At 36.9% G+C, this 21738-nt stretch overlaps 1 protein-coding gene across 7 annotated transcripts in view; it reads right to left on the bottom strand.

Moving 5' to 3' along the window:
* Positions 1 to 21738, bottom strand: part of RYR2 (ryanodine receptor 2) — a 379474-nt gene that overhangs the window by 109069 nt on the left and 248667 nt on the right. For all 7 annotated transcript variants that reach the window (XM_057414543.1, XM_057414545.1, XM_057414546.1 and 4 more), the window contains 16 exons: positions 21106 to 21332; positions 19707 to 20508; positions 18991 to 19191; positions 18800 to 18905; positions 16788 to 16931; positions 13950 to 14223; positions 12222 to 12336; positions 11959 to 12091; positions 10709 to 10812; positions 7081 to 7216; positions 6219 to 6405; positions 5640 to 5745; positions 4036 to 4156; positions 2838 to 3007; positions 1606 to 1826; positions 217 to 307 (listed from right to left, as the gene is read on the bottom strand). In XM_057414543.1, the coding sequence (XP_057270526.1) occupies positions 217 to 307; positions 1606 to 1826; positions 2838 to 3007; positions 4036 to 4156; positions 5640 to 5745; positions 6219 to 6405; positions 7081 to 7216; positions 10709 to 10812; positions 11959 to 12091; positions 12222 to 12336; positions 13950 to 14223; positions 16788 to 16931; positions 18800 to 18905; positions 18991 to 19191; positions 19707 to 20508; positions 21106 to 21332 (3138 nt within the window). The remainder of the gene's footprint in view (positions 1 to 216; positions 308 to 1605; positions 1827 to 2837; positions 3008 to 4035; positions 4157 to 5639; positions 5746 to 6218; positions 6406 to 7080; positions 7217 to 10708; positions 10813 to 11958; positions 12092 to 12221; positions 12337 to 13949; positions 14224 to 16787; positions 16932 to 18799; positions 18906 to 18990; positions 19192 to 19706; positions 20509 to 21105; positions 21333 to 21738) is intronic.

Here is a 21738-nt window from a genome sequence, read left to right as displayed (position 1 = left end):
GAATCAGAGGTGTTTCAGAAATATGGATTCCAAGAGTCTTAAGATATATTTGAAAATGTTTATTTCAAAATAAATTCTATTACACAATGGCCAGGCTTCAGGTTTGCTTTTGGACAACGTGTGAGTGCTAATATTATTTTATTCTTTTTTCTAATCTAGCCAAGAGAAAAGGTAGTTTTACAAGGAATGCTGTTGAATACTAAAATAAACTTTTACCTTGAGAGGCATCTTTGCATGTTCGTTTAATAGAGGAACATCAAACACTAGTCTTCTCAGCAAATGCTGCATCATGGAAGGCCGCAACTGCCTAAAATCAGACAAACCATTTCAAGAGGGTGTATCAAAACGGTTTTGTGTAAATAATAAATGCGTTAAAGCAACCTGTTATTTGTACCATTAAAATCCTTCAAATTCCTAAAGTAACAGGATTTTGCTCATGGCACTAAAAAAAAAAAACACATCCAAAAGAAAACAAACAAGTGCATACAGGCTGCAAAACAATGCTTTAAAGAAGTAGAGAAAATATCTGACCTATAGACAATCAGGAAAAACACTACTGAATTTTGATATTGTGTATTATGATCATCTCCTGCCCTTGAGAAAAGGCTACAATGTTAATTTCTTTAAATGTATCTCAATAGCTCTTAAAAATATCCTAGAAAATAATAAAGACATAAGAACACTAACTCATTAAGTGTACTAAACAAGACATGCAACAGTGGGCAGCAACTGGAAGGACAAAAGAAATATGTATAGCATCTATGTTAGAATGGAATGAACAGACAAATAACCAACACTCGTCCATTTTACTAATTTTTATCAAGGTTATATATATATATGTAATGGTCAATGTGAGACATTTTATAAAGAAATGCTATATAGTACTTCTTTAGAGTACTATAATATAAATTTCTGTCATTTCTGAACACATTTCCATATTATGAAAAAAAATTATGGTGAAATATTAAAAAAATATTTCTGGTGATTTGAAAGCCTAAATGCTAACTTGAATTAGAAATTTAATTCATAAATGCCTCATCAACTTCTGATAATAGAGCCTGCAGGCTTATAAAAACATGGATAATAATCAACTGTTTTTGAGACTGCCAATACTCAGAAAAAGTTTTGTCTTATATGTGTCAATAATGAGGTATAACAATACTAGTCATTGATTAGGATTTCAAATGTAACGCAATATAAACAAACATCTCAAACTGTATAATCTACTGGTCAACCATACTGTCAATCTGTACAGCTTAAAGTATTTAAATGGCACTTCAGTGTACAAACAATTCTAAATTTCCAGAGCTTTGTCTTTTTGTAGTATGTTCTTACAGTTAACCACCAAGTATTTTATCTAAAAAACTTGGCGACATCAAAATAATTGAGAACTGCAGATGAGTGATTTAGTGATTTATAAAGCTAAAAACTGAATACAGAGAATATAAAAATACCACAATGATCCGCCAGAAAAAAAAAGAAAGAGAGAAAGAAGAAACTAATTTAATTATGCTACTGGTGGCATAGTGCTGCAAGCCTGTATTACAAATATCACAGGTTACTTAATCAATTAGCATTCCTGCACAGCCAGAAGTATTATCTTACCCACAGATAGACAATAAACACTCTTCAATAGAATCTCGCTGAGCTTTGGTAAGAGAACATCCCTTTGAGAGTCTGTACACAGTATGCAATAAGGAATCGATGAGAGATGCGTGGTGCTCTGTGCCAGCAAAAAGAGGAGCACATCTGGTCAACAGAGGCAAGACTGCTGTGCAAAGGTATCGATTCAGAGCCAAAGCCATATCCGTAGCACTTAAAGCAGCCTAGAAATTAAAAGGGACAGAAATTAGATTTGTCTCATTGATGTTGTTACAAATGAAAAGAACTTGGTTTTCATTTGTAGTAGTTAGATAGAGGAAAATTTCCAAAACACACAAATGAGTATTTGATACCTACTGGGAGCTGGATGCCTAGCTTCTTTTCCTGCTTTCTAAAGTCTCACAGAGGGCTTTTGGTTTGCTTTGTTTTTAACAAACAGAAATATGAATACTAAAGATAGCCATTCAAATCCCAAACAATTTTCAAGACTATACTAAAGGATGTCACAGTTGCTTAACAAAACACTCCAAAATCAGATGATACCCATCAAGTCTGCATTTACAAAACTGAGTATGTTTCTGTTTTACAACCCAGCCCAAGTTCCAAGAGAGGAAGAAATTCTCACCTGCTCTTTCTTAACAGCATAATTACTTTCAGAAAATGTTGACATAAAAGTTCAAATAGGGAAGTCAAAGTCCAAGTCTTAGTTCTCATATAAGCTCTCTCAATCTGATCCTTCTGTACCAATACAGCTAATAAAAAATAGATGGGAATAAGACTCCTCAAAAAAAGGGCAGCAATATTGAGGAGAAACTAAACCAAAGTTTTAATGATTTCCTGAGTAACAATGCAAGTGTCCCTAAGATATGCATAGGGATTAACACTTTCTGTATGTCTCTGGAAAGAGGTTCTCAGTAACATGGTTCCTTGGCAGCTTATTGGATTTTCTTCTCCCCAGTGCAAGCTCAGAAAATCTCCTGAGGAAAGCACTGTATGTCTCATGTATATGGGTATCAATGGGGGCTCTTATTAAGTGAGCACCATGCTGGAGAATGCTTCTTTGCTGTTTTTCAAGTATTCTCAAGGCTCAGCAGCAACAGGCAGCTCATCCAGCATTTGAAAAATGCAGAAGACAACATGAAGAAATAAATGATGGCATTTTTTAGGGAATAAAAAATACTGCAGTGTTCAGTAAGATAACGGAACTGAAGTAAGAACCAACTTAGACACCTTACCGTATCTAAAGAAGCAGCAGCACGAAGATCTGGCAGAAAGCCAACTTCAAGAAGGTGCAGAAGAAAATCCTGATCCTCAATTCCATAGACCCTGTCAAGGAACAAAACCATGGCTGCCTTGTGATCTGGGCAAAACCCCGCAGACATGTCAGGTTCCACCACAGTACCATCTAAAAGGAAGAAATGAGACTTCAATGACAAGGACCATCCTTTACCAGCAGTCATGCTACTACTTGTCAGAGGCTATGAGTCTGTTAATATCTAAGCATTTCCCCCATGGTTTTGGTACACAAAGGAAACATATCTGCAGTCAACTGAAAAGGAACACATAAGCTAAATTCTATCCAGATAGACTTCAAAGTCCATACATGTTTTTCTGTTCATACTTTGTATATTCATGGATTCTTATCAGTTGATATTCTAACATGGTAAGTACTCCAAACTTACTAATTCATCTACAGAACTGCCTAGTTCTTAGAAAAAGCAGACCAAAAGTAAAAAAATACAACAATTCTGCAGAGCATAGCTGTAATATATGACAATGAATTAAGTTTGCTCAAAAAAATCCTCTATATCTGAAAACTTCCAACAGCAATTCATTGAAATATTTTTAAATTTTGATATTTCATTTACAAAACTAAACAATTCTCTGTCTATGAGCTGTACTCTCTGCTACTGAGATATCACCTATAGTTCTATCATGATTTGCAATAAATAACGGTGTAATAGAATGATTATTTTTTTTCTTTCTTCTACTGTAACTTATTGGTCATTCCTGTGCTATAAGTCCCTAGATGATCCATGTTGCAACTATAATGTTGTCTCTCCAGATACCCCAAAAATCAGATATACAATCAATAGGTTTAGAACAGCAAAAACTAAGGATTATATTATCAAGAAAAGAGAAAAATAGAAAGTATACATTTTAAATTTCTTTTTAAAGTTGCAATAGATTTTCATGATTCAATTTAAATTACTGGGATTTACATCAGTGATTTAAGAGTACACAGAATTATTGCTTATTATACAGAGAAAAGTTTAGGATGCATGTTTGAAATACACTTTCTCTCTAATTCACATAATAGTTTAATTTCTATGACATTTTTAAATACTGAGAGAAGTATGGGTATCAATATGTCATTAAATTACAAAACATAAGAATGGGATGGGAGAAAAAGAAGTAGAATAACCATTTTACCTTTAGCTATAGTTGGCATGTGGAAAGGAATACTAATTACTCCCACTAAATCTTCCAGTGGAATTAAAGACCGTAGAATTGATCTGATTCTAATGGCTTCCCCTTTACCAGCATGGATTAGCTAAGAAAAAGAGAAACAAAAATTAACAAGGTCTTCTTTTTACCTTTTATATGTGTCCATGTTCTGAAAACTTTCTGAAACAGATACACAAGAGTGACCATTCTCAAAATCAGATTACAATTTTTAATGTAAATGTCACACAATTTGTATTTATTTGTTGTATTTTGGATGCAAATGTGCAAAGTCCACAAATCTAGATGTTTGAGTACTAAATAAGCCCATTTTCACAATGGAATGCTACGTAACATAGGTGAACAAAGCATTAAGAAAGTAACCCATGGAAGGAGGGGAAGAGGAGAGCAAAAGCAGATTTTCATTAGCTCAACACCAGTTTTTCTGTCCTGGACAAATCATAACAAAAGCCAGCGAGACAGAGAGAATACAACGGTTCATACACTGACCTTATTATATGGCTCTCTCTCTCCTTTCTCAAGTCATCAATCTCTTTTGAGACTTTGTGAGCCTCATGCTCTGCCAGGGAGGAGGGGAAGCCAGGAGGAAGCAGAGACAGGACACCTGACCCAAACTGACCAAAGAGGTATTCCATACCATAGCACGTCATGCCCAGGATGTAACTGGGAGTTAGCCGGAAGGGCTGGGAGACTGCAGGGTTGGAGGAGGTATGGGTTGGTGCTTGGTCGGGCCTGGGGGGGCCGAGTTATCGGTTGGTTGGTGGTGAGGTGTTGTATTCTCTTCCCTTGTTATTTCCTTTATCATTGTTATTATTGGTGGTAGCAGTAGTGATCTGTGTTATACCTTAGTTACTAAACTGTTCTTATCTCAACCTGTGGGAGTTGCATTCTTTTTGATTCTCCCCTCCGTCCCTCCGGGAGTAGGGGGAGGGAAAGAAGGGGGGGAGTGAATGAACGAATTACCTGACTGGTTTTAAACCACGACAGTGGTAAGGGCTTGGTTTTTACAGTGTCTAATTCTTTGTATCTAATGGCTGAAAATGACATCTTACCTTTGAGATGGTTTGTTGGTGTGAATAAAGACACTGATGTGTATGTCCAGGGACAATGTTTATTCCCACATTTTAGATTAATGTCCTGTAATATTTACTCTTTTATATGCAATTTAAACAGTACGTTTAAACCAGTATATGAAGAGAATAAAAACACGGCTTAAAAAAAAAAATCAATCACTCCATCACAATAAACAGGGAAATTTGAGGAGTTTGCTTGTCCTAATGGACAACCAAACAATATTCATTACAAAATGTTGTTGAAGACCAACGATAGTGAACTGTAATAAGAAAAACAATGGAATAATTCCTTTAAAAACACCAGCCACAAAACAGTCTACAGAAATTCCTTGCAAGTGAGCAGATCAACACATTATTTACATTAAAATACTATGCAATCATACCATTGCTTTAATACCTGATAATATGTTAGAGTGAAAAAAACAAACAGCAAACCACCAAATAGATAGTAAAACAACAATGCCTGTATTTGCCAGTGCATGTAGACATTAAACTTACGTGCATTTCAGGGGCACAACGTCCTAAGAGATCAATCAAAGCAGCATAAAAAGTCATGATTGCATTTCCCATGTGAATAGTATCATCTTCTTGCTCTTCCATTTCACTGTAGTTAGTTAAAATATTAAAATAATTAAAGGACCAAAAAAAAAAAGAAAATTTTTATATCAGCAATAAAAAGAAAATCTGCTCATAGATGTAAGAGTTTACCGTAGCTTCCTGTTAACTGATGGACTTTTATCAGAATAACACAGAATGGAATGTCCCCCTAAATGAGTGCAGTAACATCTGCTTTGTTACCATTTATCTGTCTCATTTTGCAGCAGAGGATTGATTCTTAACTGACTGGCAAACAACAAACAGAATTCTAAAAAGGATTTATTATTTAGAGGGAGTTACTTAAATTAACAGGGCAAGGAAGCACTATTTGGTAGAAGATTAATCTCTACTCTCCATAGAATCCACGGAAGAATCCAGCTTATAATTCACATGTTAAGCAAACAAGTCATTTCACAACTAAGATTAAAAAAACACAAATTAAAAAAATGATGGCAATGAAAGCAGTTCCACTGCACCTACAGGGTTTTACTAGATCCATTACTTGGGGAAGGTCCATCTCTTGTTGGATCTTCTGCTATTTGTATTGCTTCCTCCATGGCAGCAAGTAAACCATTGCCTCCTTCTCCTCTTAGAGCTGGACCAAAACATTCAGGTCGACGGATAAGCAGCCTGACTACGACATTAGCATTCTCTTCCACACTCTCTCCTACCACACAGAAGAAATACCAGTATTTAAAATTATAGCAAAATCAGTTCTGAAATATAATGAAAAAATAGGTATAAAAAAGAGCATCAGCATATACTTTTAACTACAAGGAAGTTTAAATATCATGACACAGTTACATAAGCACACAAAAATACTCCTTTATTATTGTAATAATAGCTATGAAATAAAACACGCGATATAATTAAAACATTAAATAGGGTCACAAGTAACTATGTACTCAAGGATGTTTAAATCATAACTGAAAATACTAATTTGTAGTACAGACTCACAGCCAAGTGAGAGTTAATTAGGGACCAGTATAGCTGCTAAACCTTAAAATTGGGCTATCTAAATCTTCATCAAAAGACTGGGGATTTCCACTACGTCTAGCATGATTTTTATCGAAAAAAAGATTTAGAAATCTCCTTCCAAAGAAGATGTGAGCATTTCAAAGACTACAGTTGGATCTAAAAACCTGGGCATAGGCTCGTAGGAGCCTATATTACTTGTGAAATAGGCACTTAAGTTACTGATTGTCTTGAATAATTCTACTCCTTCTGCAAACTGTCCTTCAAATTCACAGTAACTTACCAAGTTGACTTGTATTACTATTTTAAATATAAAATTTATTTGCCCATTAGAGGAAGTTAAAAAATTTATAGGCTCCTACTCTACCATTGCAAAAAACAGCAAAACGAAGAAAATCCAAATATCGCTCTCCTTCAACTGGATTCCATCCAATGTCTGGGTAGCCTTTAGAAATCAATAAAGGACAACTCTGCAATCCACACCCAGCCAAGTAGCGAACCACCTACAAGCAAGTTAAGACGAAAAAGATATTAATTGTGAAAAAGACACAGTTTCAAAGAGAAGCATCCTCATATATTGTCTTGGACATGGTGCCCACATTCTATTATCCCTGACAAAATCATATAGTACTTTGGGCAAATCAGAAGAACAGTCTCTCAGTTCACTTTCCCAGTCTTTTCCTACTTCTGCAATGAACTACAAGACTGTTCTTACCTCGATTCCATTTTCCATCCCTCTAAATCACTGCTTTGCTATCCATATCTCATTTCTCTTGCAATCCTAAACATTACGGATTACTGAATCGTAATTTTCTGTAACTACACACTATCTCTATTTGAAAACACATCTTATGTAGCTCACAGGTCTACTCTTCAATTTTAACCTTTTCACTCTTTTTCTTCCCTTTTATTTAAACATGCAGCAGTAACACTCCCTGTAATCCAGACCAAGTCTCAGTAGTAGTCTTCAGTTTGCCTTCTCCTTTCTGAAATGTAAGAAAGCTAAGTATTCAACTGGTTCAGACAGCTTCTCTTTGCTGACCATTCATAAGAATGGTAAGTTTAAAAACAGCCTTTTAAACAACATAGTCCATCTTCCTATTCCAAGAACAGGCTCATCTACACTTACATTACTCCTGACAGATGTTTTCCTACAACGGTTATAGCATTTCCAGCATTGGATGTCTTCAATAACAAATTGGGAAATGTATTAACTGTCTTACTTTCCATTAGAAAGATTTAAGATTAGTGTCTACCTTAAATCTGTCTTTCCATTATTTAAGTTGCTTTTCCTATCTGCTACTGATAGAGTAACTATTATTATATTCCTTACTGCAGCAGCAATTTACATATTCTACACAACTGCCACATGCTCTCATGAGTTTTTTATTCTTTAGCCTAATTAATCACAATTCCTGCAATCTTTCCTAAAGTATGAATGTTAAGAAAAAACACAGATAGATATCTCTATGAAAATTTCTTGTTTATTGTAACAAGTCATCACAAGACCTGGTAATAACTACTGCATTAGGCCACCACTGCATGTCAGCATCAAGACTCCAGGGCAGCCTTGGATGCAGCGATCACGAGATGCTTGAATTTGAGATCCTCAGGACAGTGAGAAGAGCGTGCAGCAAGCTCACTGCCCTGGACTTCAAAAGAGCAGACTTTGGCCTCTTCAGGACCCTGCTTAGTAAGGTTCCATGGGATACAGCCCTAGATGGCAGGGGAGCCCAAGACTCTTGTTTGATATTCAAGGATCACCTACTGCAAGCTCAGGAGTGTTGCGTCCCAACCAGAAGGAAGTGCAGCAGGAGGGCCAGGAGACCTCCTTGGGTGGATAAGGAGCTGCTGAGGAAAATTCAATTGAAAAAAAGAGGCTTATAATAAGTGGAAGCAAGAACAGGCGGCATGGGAAGAGTACATGGATGTTGTCTGGGAAGCTAGGGACAAGGTTAGGAAAGCTAAGGGCCAGTTAGAATTAAACTTGGCTAGGGGTATTAAGGATAACAGGAAGGGATTCTACAGGTACATAGCAAATAAAAAACAGACTAGGAGGAATGTAGCCCCCCTCAGGAAGCTCTCAGGAGAACTGGCTACCCTGGATTTGGAGAAGGCTGAGGTTCTGAATGACTTCTTTGCCTCGGTCTTCACTGGCAAAAGCTCTGACCAAACCACCCAAGTCTTGGAAGGCAGATGGATGCAGGGACTGTGAGAATGCAGACCATGCGCCCACTGTAGGAGAGGATCTGGTTCGAGACCATCTTAAAAATCTGAACATGCACAAGTCCGTGGGACCTGATGAAATCCATCGGTGGGTCCTGAAGGAGCTGGCGAATGAAGTTGCGAAGCCACTGGCCATCATATTTGAGAAATCATGGCAGTCATGTGAAATTCCCCATGACTGGAAAAAGGGAAATATAACCCCCATTTTCAAGAAGGAGAAAATGTATGACCCGGGGAATTACAGACCAGTCAGTCTCACCTCTGTGCCTGGCAGAATCTTGGAACAGATTCTCCTGGAAGGCATGCTAAGGCACATGAAGAACAACAAGGTGCTTGGTGACAGCCAGCATGGCTTCACTAAGGGGAAATCCTGCCTGACCAATTTGGTGGCCTTCTATGATGGGGCTACAGAACTGATGGACAGGGGTAGAGCAGTTGAGGTCATCTACCTGGACTTGTGCAAAGCGTTCAACACTGTCCCATACGACATCCTTGTCTCTAAATTGGAGAGACATCAATTTGATGGATGGAACACTCGGTGGATAAAGACCTGGCTGGATGGCCGCACACAAAGAGATGTGGTCAATGGCTCAGTGTTCAGCTGGAGACCAGTAACGAGTGGTGTCCCTCAGGGATCGGTGTTGGGACCGGTCTTGTTTAACATCTTTGTGGGTGACATAGACAGTGGCATTGAGTGCACCCTCAGCAAGTTTGCCGATGACACCAAGCTGTGTGGTTCGGTTGATATGCTGGAGGGAAAGAATGCCATCCAGAGGGACCTTGACACGCTTGTGAGGTGGGCTGATGCCAACCTCATGAAGTTTAACCATGCCAAGTGCAAGGTCCTACACCTGGGTCAGAGCAATCCCAGGCACAGCTACAGGTTGGGCAGAGAAGAGATTCAGAGCAGCCCTGTGAAGAAGGACTTGAGGGTGTTGGTTGACGAGAAAATGAACATGAGCCGGCTTCAGTGTGCGCTTGCAGCCCAGAAAGCCAGCCGTATCCTGGGCTGCATCAAAAGGAGTGTGACCAGCAGGTCAACGGTGATTCTGCCCCTTTACACTGCTCTCGTGAGACCTCACCTGGAGTATTGTGTGCAGTTCTGGTGTCCTCAGCATAAAAAGGACATGGAACTGTTGGAACAAGTCCAGAGAAGGGCCATGAGGATGATCAGGGGGCTGGAGCACCTCCCCTATGAAGACAGGCTGAGGAAGTTGGGGCTGTTCAGCCTGGAGAAGAGAAGGCTGCGTGGAGACCTCATAGCAGCCTTCCAGTATCTAAAGGGGGCCTATAAGGATGCTGGGGAGGGACTCTTCATTAGAGACTGCAGTGACAGGACAAGGGGTAACGGGTTAAAACTTAAACAGGGGAAGTTCAGATTGGATATAAGAAGGAAATTCTTTCCTGTTAGGGTGGTGAGGCACTGGAATAGGTTGCCCAGGGAAGCTGGGAATGCTCCATCCCTGGCAGTGTTCAAGAACAGGTTGGACGAGGCCTTGGTTGGGACGGTTTAGTGTGAGGTGTCCCTGCCCATGGCAGGGGGGTTGGAGCTAGATGATCTAAAGGTCCTTTCCAACCCTAACCATTCTAACCATTCTAAGACAGAACAACAAGGAAAGATTTTAGCAATGAAATTTTGTTGGGTCTAGACTCCATTATTCCAAAAAGTAAGAGCTGCCCTTGAGGATTTTGATTACTCCAGCAAACAGAAATTGCCCCCTCCCTACAGGGAAAGAAAAACAAAAGTGTTTAATGAGGAAGCTACCAACCTTCTCCAGATCAGGCTCCCTTAACGCTAAAGCAAGTTCATTGTTATCCATAACAGAGGCTGCTGCAACATCTAAAGGAGTTGATCCTCGCATAGAAGGAGAGGCTGTTAAAACAACATTTAATTTCAACAGCAGCATAGTAAAACCCCAACAAATTCACAGTAAATCAGTAACTATCTTTTAAAATAAAATACAGAATTTTGTTATTAGTTAGCACATAATAAGCATATCATTTATACCACTTCAAATTATTGTGCATTTGCATGAAATTTGACACTGATATGAAATCAAAATATAATGTAGATGTCCAAGCTAGAAACAACTTTTCTTACACACTCATTCTCACTTATTCTCATCACATGCTTTGTTTTAAGATTTCATTCTTTCTAGCTCTCCTAACTGACACAGCTTTGTTTTGAGGAAAAGTTAGCAGGGATTTTATACCTAACACTCTGATGTTTTAGCAAATACAATGATATAGACAATATCTTTAAAATATAAGGTTACATGTTTTCTATTTCTTTTAAAAATGGCAGTAATTACAGCATTAGAAAAAGCTAAGGTTTTCATATTAACACTCCAAATACATTTGATTTGCGCACTTTCTCTTCAAAATGTTTTTCAGTTTATGCTTCTGTCCTCTACTTATACATTAATAAGGAATTTGTGATCATTTAAAAAAATTACTATTCTGATTCGAAATAATTATATAGTCTTAATCCCAATTCAAAAGGCTAACATTTTAAGAAAATGTCAAGGTTTGTTTCTGGACATCTATACATGCATACCCAGGGAAATGAGCTCTGTATTCCTCCCACTGCCATACGGGCATATTGAACAGTCTATAGAACAAAGTGCAGAGGAGTAAGCTTGAGAAGTGAGAAGTAAGCCCTAATGAATTGCTGCCAAAACTTATTTATGATTCTCTTCATTAAAACAGGATTTTATTCTCAAAATGTGCAACTAGTCACCAACTCTCTCTGAATGGCCAGACACATGCAAAAAAGCCTATACTAAATTACCCCAACCCTACTGTCAGGGGTTTGTTTGGAGTTAGCAATAAAGTTAATGAAGACCATTTTGTACTGGCTAAATGAGAAACTTCAACACAAGCAGAGTTTGCAAAGGATGGAGAAAAACACAAGTGGTTTTATTTACATATAACGTGTATATATACGTATATAAATCAGCAGAAAATTTTAAGATTTTAGTTTTGGTTTAGAATCTCAAAAGACACACTGATTACTTACCAAGGCCAACACTGCTGTTTTCCAATAAATAGCTAAGATGATCAAACATAGCTTTTTGATTCTGCCTGCTGATGCGGCAAAAATAACATAGAAAACGACAGCAGTTTGCCACCATCTTTGGGAATGTGATTTCCTAAGAAGCAAATAAAAACAGACTGAAGCTCAAATTCTGACAGGCATAAAACTTGCAGAAGATTACTTATGTAACAGCCTTTTATCACACTAATATTTATGCTCTGTCTCCTAACAATGAACTGCTTTACCTTGGATTCTCCTCCACCAAGCACATTTACCATCACTTCCATGACAGTTTCATGCATGCCTAAAGCTCTCATGAGATTTGGATGCTGGTAAAATACTTTATTATTCATGATGTCTCTACAGGAAAACAAAATAAAAAATTGGATTAAAATGTTATGCACCAATAGTTTACCTATAGTGTTTATTTACAAAGCTGATTTATTGTACAATTCTTCACCACTTGAGGTGAAAAATTACCTCAGGGACTTTTTCCAGGTTGAGTCTCCAATCCCTCCTTATACTCTTTTTTTCTTTATGCACATTGTGTAAGAACCTTGACCCTTCTTTTCCCATGCTATAGCTATTGCCCTAAACACTACTTGGTTACACCAGGGTAGGATGGTACTCTATTTTCAACAGGAATGCCATTCCAGATCTAAAATTCTTTTTTCCTGTCTTTTTCTTTTTTTTTTTTTTCCCCTCAGCTAAAACTCCCGTGATCAAGCAAGGAAAATTTCAGTCTTACGAAGGATGAAAGGAGAAGAGTACCGTTCCAACACTCTAAAAGCTACAAATTTATACTATCAGTCATGCAAGAGAATCCATGCAGTGTGTCTGATGTAGGTGTCACTATCAGAGTTTTTGACTTCCAGTATCTCCCAGAAATATTAGATGATCTTTCTCCCCCTGCAAAGCCTACAGTGGACTAAAATGAGTTTCCACTCATTTTAGTTTCCACTCATTTTTGAGTTTCCACTCATTTTAGACTTCACTAGCTTATGTGAAGTGTGACAACATAAATTTGAAGTACAAAGCCAGATTTTGAAATACCAGTATTTTGTGTCTCTTTACAGATGGCGGACTTTCCCTTTTGCCAAAGCTTTACCATGAGTACACTGAACTCTGAAACATCTGGGGAATACTGATGGAACCTGCTGGCAAGCTCAGAAGTAGGCATTGTTTGTAATGAAACTACAAAATTATGTGTAGACATTATTTGGATATTTGAGGTGTTCAGGAAGCTAAAGAAAAAAAAAAAAGTGCTTTGCACAAGAAAAGCTTGTCTTCTCCTTGCATTCCTGACATTCTTTATATAATGCTATCTTTGTCATTGCTCATGTTTAATCTCACAAGATCTCTTTTTGAAAATAGCCAGAGTAAAATCCCCAAACTCTTTGTCAGTAGACAAGATTATGTTTTCTTTACTGCTTTCTCCAACTGTACTCATTATTAGGCTATATTTCAATATTATTAATCATATAATCAGGAAAAACTAGATTGGGTGAATCAATTCATAGTTCAAATAGTACCAGCTTCATTCAGTGCAATAAAAAGATAGCATACGTACAGACACCTGTAGACAGATCTCCATTAGCTGACTGCTGAGGGAGTTCTATATGTCAACAGTTACACTGCACTCATATAAAATGGACAGTATTCCTAATAGGATTCTACACAATCATACTATTTAAGATATGGTCATAAAGCATATATCATAAAGCATTACATACATAGCAGTTTTCAACTTTCCTCACAAGGTCTTACATTTGTTTTTCTCCAAAAATGACATATGCAATGTTGCAAGGTATCTTACAATTGAAGATACTACATAACTAACTCATATCAGTGTTTGCATTTACACGCATACAGACTATTCACATTCAAGCTTCATGTATAACCTTGGCAATAACCATACAGCAAATAACAACAAATATCTGTAAATAAAAAGGTGTTATACTCCACTTATTTACCCTAATCCACGAATCATAAGTTTCTCTTCCTCCTTCCCCATTCTGACACTAAGCAAGGAACGAATTTGGCCGAGGGATGCCAGAAGATTGATTGTGTCTTCCACAGACACACTATTTATGGTGTAGGTCTTTGGTAAGGCTCGCACCAGGCCACCAATACCATCATATTGGCGATGCAGCAATACAAACATGGCCCGCACTAACTCCGGGTCTTCTATCACAGATTCCTGGGCCCAGCGTACCATTGTGTCTGAAATCAGCTGCTGAAGAGTAGCTGTAAGAAAATGTATAAACCACAAAATCATCATTAATTGCTTATCTTTCCACTGGTAGTCCCTCAAAACTCATTATGCAACATAAATTGAATAAATTAAATTCTTAAGAAGCACCTTTTTCTCCATATTTCTTTAGCAGACTATCAAAGGAAAATAAAATAGCACAGGAGAAGAAGAAACCTCTCAAAAGCAAAAGCCTATATTTAAAAATTATAGAAAATAAATCTGCTAACAAACAATTATGAAGACTTACAAGATGCTCACAAAGTCACCAGATTTATTTCTATATTATGCTTTCAAGACTTTTCCAGGAATTCAGGTCTGATGGGTTTTTATAGATATTACGAAGTAAGAGTGGAAAAATACACTGGCAGCACATGTAAATGCTCTATTATTGATTTACATGTGTAAGCTCTGCATCCATATACAAAACATGGCTAATTTAACTTAGCCCTTTGCCAAAACCAAAGTTTCTTCAAAAGAAGCAGAAATTAAATCATCATTTGTGTACTTTAAGTTCAGTCTCCAATTAAGCAAGAAAGTTGTACCCGGTATTCTCACAGACAAATTTATTATCTTTATTAATTAATTAATATCAATTCATTAAATAATTAATTGATTATTAATTACTCTTTGTTACTTGGGATATATTTATATATTTGGAAAAGTCTTATAGGCAAACTATATGTCACTTAAGATTTGAGACTACTGCTTTGAAAAATTACTAATGAACTAACAGTCAAGACAAATTATTTGATATAGACAATTGAATAATATTCTTTTTCCCATCTCAGGGAACTACCACATTCAGGTTTGCAAGCCTGCCAGATCACTTTGGGATTCTCTTGATATATTCTGATAGTTACACACTGGAGAATTTCACCTTCAGTACTTACATAACTAATAAATTTATTTCCATGTCAAGCAGGTAACAGCGAAAATGTGAGAAGCACAATGAACTACCTAATAAATATCTTGATATTGAAGGAGGTGGCTGATGCAGACCAAACATAAAAAATATTTTCAAATTAGAAATGTAGGTGTTGAGACAGTAATATGATTTTGGAGTAAACCAGATGTAACTTCAGGCTAGACTCAAACAAACAAAAAGTACAAACAGAAAGATATTGAAGGGACAGGACTTTACAGAAATCATATTGTTTATCAAAAGAGAGACTGCGCTAAGACATGCTAATACAGGGTAAGGGACAAAAAGAGTAAAAGTACCATATTTTATTGTTACTGTCCAAACACTGTACTATAGGTGTTTCCACTGTCACACAGCATAGCATTTTTTGGAACAAAAACATTTTAAAAATAAGAAAAGGATAAAATGATAGTTCAGAAGGACTGTAACAAATAACAAGAAGGGACACAATACAAAGCTTTCTTTGCTTTTGTTTCGTGAAGAATCACATGAGCAGCTGTCATTTGGGTCCTGTTTTGATAATTGCAATACTGCATCCCACCTACCTGTGGGTCTGACCATTGTCTTGCTTGCAATGAAGAACCCAAGCATCCTAGCCACCACAATACTGTTTAACTAGTTTAGTATAATGCCACCTTTCTACTAACATAAGTGAGATAGAATTAGATTTGTAGAGCTTTAAGCTTACTACAGGAAAAAAAATAGCAAACCACAGGATTCATCGCCACAGTCTGCACAGACCTAGCCTCTAGCTACCGCTGCCTGATAATCGAAGCAACAGTTATAAATTGCAAAGCTAGAAGGCACATTTTCGGGAGAAGGAAAATACTTCTACTTAAACAACACTACGCTAACACTAATAACTGGCAGCTAAGAAGCCATCTTATTGTAAATACCCTAGAAAAATCTTCTCATCCTGTAATTGTAGGCACTTACATTAGCAACCAAGTTAAAAGGCCAGTGTCCCTAGGAATTCTGTGTAATCAATGATGGAAAGCAATTTTTTACCAAAGTCAGAACCCCTAAACCCCTAAAAAGAAAAAAAAAAAAAAAAATTCTGTAATCAGTTGGCACCAAGTGGTGCAAAACTTGGATGCCCCTGACAATGATTCTTATCAAGATGGAAAGACAGAAAGTGTCAGAAAAATGATAGACCAACTACCACAGACAGCAAATCTTGATTTTTAGATTGGATGGGGAGGCTTCTCCTAAGCTCAGCTTTGCAAATTATGGTGTAATTGCACAGTCTCCATTGATTTGGTAATCTTCATGCAAATACAGCTGCAATTGATTTTACAAGCAAGTTATTATAATCAGGACCTTGCTACAATTATTAAGTCTATACCAATTTTACAAAAAGCAAGATACATTCTGGAAAACTTTGATTTGAAAGAGGATCAAGGGTGGAAAAGCCAGTAGAAAAAGTTTTCCACTGCATCCCACCGGGAAGCAAATCTGCCTATCATAAAAATTCCACCTGAACTTGTCTTGACGTCAGATCTACAAACTTTAAGGTCCACAGATGTAGCACTAAAAATCCACCTGGCTTTGCCTGAAAATACATGAAGAATTTCCTCCCATGCTTATTTTGCCTTCTGGAATTAGGACACAATAAACAGTTTCAATTTTGCTTACAGGATGTCTTATCATCATCATCAACTGGCTTCTCAGCTTGCTTTTTCTTCAGATATGTAACTTTTTCCATAAGGTATAGGAGGCGACCCCTAATGGTTAAATCATTGTTTCCATCCAAGGTTCCATCTTCATCTAGTTCAATCCCTGAAAAAAAACCACACTAAATAGTCAAAGAATAAATTTAAACATATTACAGATGTGTTGTGTATCTTGTAAGTACAAACATAATGAAATTGATATATGTTGCTCTGTTCCATTAGAACTATAAAAGAGTTTGAGACAGGATATCCTTAACAACAGTTCGGAACTAGTATAGATCAGGCATATGTGCAAGACATGAAACTGCAGATAAGAATCATATAATCTTGTTAATTTAATTTTGTATGATTTGTGTGTTATAATGCATGAAATATTTAGTAAATATATATATATATACATATGTGGTCAACTCCCCTAGTATGAATGTTTTCATGCTAGCACTGATGCCTGTGTTTTGAACATATGTAGTTAAAAAGTGCAGACACAGTCCCTGCTGACACAGTATGGTTCAACTGATACTAGTAAAGACTAGGAGATTTTTAGGTAAAACACGCAGAAGTGAAAGAACTACAGTTGCAGTAAATATACCTTTTAGTGACAGTCATAAGAAAATAGCCACCTTGACTATAGAGTAGCTCTTTCATGATATTCTAATAACAAGCATAAAAATGTAAAAAAAACAAAAAAAAAACAAAAAAAAAAAACAAACACCTTTGCATGTGCAGCTTTACAAAATCACAGAACTGCTGAGGTTGGAATTAGCCTTTAGAGATTGTCCAGTCCAGGCTCCCTGGCTCAAAGCTAGTTCAACTAGAGTAGGTTGCACAAGTCCATGTCCAGTCAGTTTTTGAGTATCTCCTAAAGTAGAGACTCCACAACCTCTCTGGAAAACCTGTTCTTGAATTCTATAACCCTTACAGTAAAAACAAATACATAAAAAAAAAAGAAAAAAAGTAAAATTTCCTGTATTTCAATTTGTACCCATTGTCTCTTGTGCTGTCACTAGGCACCACTAACAAAAGTCTGACTCAGCCTTCTTTACCCCTCCTGCTCAACAGGTATTTATATGCATTGCTATATTCCCCCCAAAGGCTTTCTCTTCAAGTTAAAAAAACAGCAGCCTTCTCAGTTTCTCACTGTACAAAAGATGCTCCAAGAATTTAATCATCTTTGACGGCCCCTCCCTGGACTCAGCCAGTCTGTCCATGTCCCTCTTGTACTGGGTTATCCTTGGGGACATAAAGGCCCATTGCTCATCATGTTAACTGTGTTATCCACCAGGATCACCAGTCCTTTCCTGTCAAGCTACTTTTCAGTTTGGTCCCTAGCCTGTCCTTGCTGCATGGAGTTATTCCTGCCCACATGTAGGACTTAGCACTTCCCATTGCTGAACTTAACAGGATTCCCATCAGCTCATTCCTCTCATGTTTTCAACCTTACTCATTCAAGCATAGATTGTAAAGGAATTAAAAATCTTGACCTTTACCTATTACTCCCACTAAAATAACCTCAAAATAAAAAGATCACGCAAATGTTTTTTTCTGTTTTTTGGCTGTTTTTTTTTTTTTTAGTTTCCAATATAAGTTCTAAAATTAATGGGTTTATGGGGAGTTCTTTAGCAGCCTTGAATTTTAGAGGATGTTTCTTCATGACATTACACCATTCTTCTCAACTTATTGAATCTGGTTTTAGTTGTCTGATTTTCTGCACTCTGTATGGGTGAATAAAAAAGGCCACTCTTCCCTCATGAAGCAAAACATTCTGCATTCTCTTCTAGTTTGATCATATATGAGGCTAAGAACATTTCCTTAGTTTTGACTACAAGATGAGCACCTTTATTTGACAATATTTACAATTGATACAGTGTAATCTATAGACTGCTTAGTTGCTGTTTCTTATGTGAAATTATTTAGAAAATTATTGTAAAGCTAATATAATTTAAAAAGTAAAAAAATTCAATAACAAGACTTTACCACAGTGTGTCATTAGGTCTTCATGGAATTCCAAGAGTTGATCCCTAATTTCTTCAGGGCAGGGGCAATCATTTTTATCATCTTTAAAGTTCAGCAGCATATTAATCTTAAAAGAACAAAGGAAAACTTCAAACAGAGCTCTGCCACATGTAGAGTACAACAAAAAGTAAATTGTCTGTTCAAAGCTGTACCTGCTCCTGAGGTGGGGATCGAAATTCTTTTGTTTTTCTAGCTGTCAGGGCAGCAGACATGTTCAAGGCCTGCATCACTTCATTGTACCGGAAGCGTTGATTTTCTTGAAGTTTGGCCACAAAATCATCTGAAAATGCTACAATGGCTTCTATTCGGTGCCGTACTTGGCAATCACAAAGGTACTGGAGTAGATGACACATCTAAGAAACAGTATTGTAAGAGAAAGAAGAGTTATCAAGCTAATAAATATCTTTCTTTTACATGTTATTGAAATAAAGCAACTGAAATCTTTAATGCTGTCATTTAGTACATGTGAAGAAATCCTACACCAGCAATACCTGGCATCTGCAAGAGATTTATGTGCCTCAGACATGTAAAATATAAAACTTTTATTAAAGGTATAAGAGAATGAATTTACCGCTTGCTTCTAGGGGATTTCCTTTCTGTGTAGATCCATAAAAACAAAAAATTCCATGTTAATATCATTGCTAAAGTAACTGCCAATTATATATTTAATTAAACAACAGTTCTTTGATCTATGGTGAACAAGTTTATATCATTAGAAAGACACTAAATCCTGTTGTTTCCTTAAGGAAATTACTTCTCTGTTTAAATAACATCAAAATGCTATATTCCTTGAAAGAGAAATGACCAAATAAAGAAAAAAGGATTTGTGAAGAAATGGGAACAATCACTATCACAGCAGTATTGTTACCTGCAACTTAACAGGTTCTGGAAGTTTCATCTGAAGAAGCCCTTCCTTTGGCACTTGCTCCCCTTTGGTTTCTTCCTCTCCTTCTTCTGACTTGAGCTCACCTGAACTCAGCTCTTTATCTGAGAAATCAATTTCATCCTCCTGGCTCACTGCTTCTTTGAAAACCCGGGGCTCAATCAACTGTAAGATGTGTTTCAGATCCCCATTGTGGAAGATTCCCATGATCAGGAGGGTATAAAAGAGTTTGATGAGAGGGACAAACAGAAATTCTGTAGAACCTCCAACTGGATCTCTGACATGGAGGCTGCCCTCCTGAACAGCTTCAGTCAGCATCTCTATGGTTTTGGCTTTTAAGGTTTCCAGAGGGAATTCAGGACTGAACTGAAAGCACTCACTGCTAATGCTTACAAAACTCGGAGAGGAGAACTGCATTCTTGGCCTTAATGAAGTGCTAAGTCCTATGCCAGGGAGGCCATGTTTTTTGTTTTCATCAGGAAACAAAGTAATACTCTTGGTCTCATCTGTCATTGGAACTATGAATTCATTATTCATCATTAACCTGGCAGTTGCATAGGTATTGAGATGGATGTCAATGAGTAAGTCATAATATCCTGCACGTAATAATCCTGGCATATATTTATTCTCAATAGCATACAGGAGCTGAGATTCATCCACATGGCTACACATTGCATGGGCCACTCTATTGTTACCTAAAGCACAAACAGCTGAATATAATCGGAGGGTATGGTAGTGAAATTTCAGCAATTCTTCTTGTTCTGTCAGCTCTAAAATATCAATTGTCCTGCAGAGAAAAACAAATAAAACAAAAAGACAAACAGTAAATTTTGCATCAGTGCAAAAACTTATTTAAGTGAAGGAATTCAAAATTCTCCCTAACAATAACATTGGCACAGTATCAATTCTAGGGATGAGACTTCTTCCACATTTCAGTTTTCATGTAAGAAACAATGTCAACCTAAGCATCAAGGACTAATAACAATGTTCAATCAAAAATTTTTTCAGGTTGCTCTAACGTACAACTTCAATTCTTTTCAGTGGGGAAAGATCAAAATTGTTTACTTAACACAGAATACTTCTTCATACTACAAACAAGAATCTGGATAACTGAAATAAGATTTTAAAATTAGTATAGGTTGGGATATTTATATGATTTCTTTTTTTTAGATCTGGGGTTGCAAAATGACAACAGACTAACCAGTTCATTTGCAGAGGGTTGGGGGCAAAGCTGTTTGTTTAGAATTCTTAGCTAATATTCCAGTGATTTTATTTTCAGTTTTGGCACTGGCAAAATACTGAGACATCTAGGTAACAGGGAAATCACAAAGTTATATTTCTTCACTTGTTTAAATTGAATATACTTCAACACACAAACATCAACCTGTTTTCTTCAGGAATATGAAGGGCCATGAACTGCAAAGGATTCAGGCACTGTATCATCCAGCCTTGTCTTTCACTGATCCGAGAGACATCAACCTTCAGGAAGTGATTTGGCACTCTGCTCCAAAGCACATGAGTAAGAAATTGGACATGGAGACGTGGGGGACATTGGGAGACGGGGTTTTTATGTTCGCTTTTGAATAAGCCAGCAGATAATGGCATTACATTCTGGAAAATTCCAACAGAAGAGACAATCAGTTTCACCATCTTTACCAAACAATTAATATATTATATTTTTCAAGAAATATATTCAGCATAAACTACAGTGCAACAGGAAACTAATATTCTCAGTAGATTGTAAAACCAGCAGGGAACTGTTGGAAGATTGGCAGCAAGAAAGCACTGTCCATAAAAGCTTTTTTTTTTTTTTCTAAGTAGTTAAAAACTTGAATGGAATGTGTCATCACATCCTTGGACCAGATATTTGAACTCCACTCTTCTCTTACATCTTCTGATTTGTTAGACATCCATGTCTCAAAAGCAAGGAAGCAAAGTTTAGCTCAGTTTTCTCTAGTGTGCTGTTGGAATGCACTTTAAAACAATTTTAAAACCCCAACCTAACCTGCAGGTCATC

Source organism: Pezoporus wallicus, unplaced genomic scaffold (genome assembly GCF_028554395.1).
Source record: "Pezoporus wallicus isolate ANWC-B61680 ecotype Strahan unplaced genomic scaffold, APGP_CSIRO_Pwel_v1 contig_8042, whole genome shotgun sequence".
Classification (NCBI taxonomy): Eukaryota; Metazoa; Chordata; class Aves; order Psittaciformes; family Psittacidae; genus Pezoporus; species Pezoporus wallicus.
This window is presented reverse-complemented; position numbering and strand designations above follow the sequence as displayed.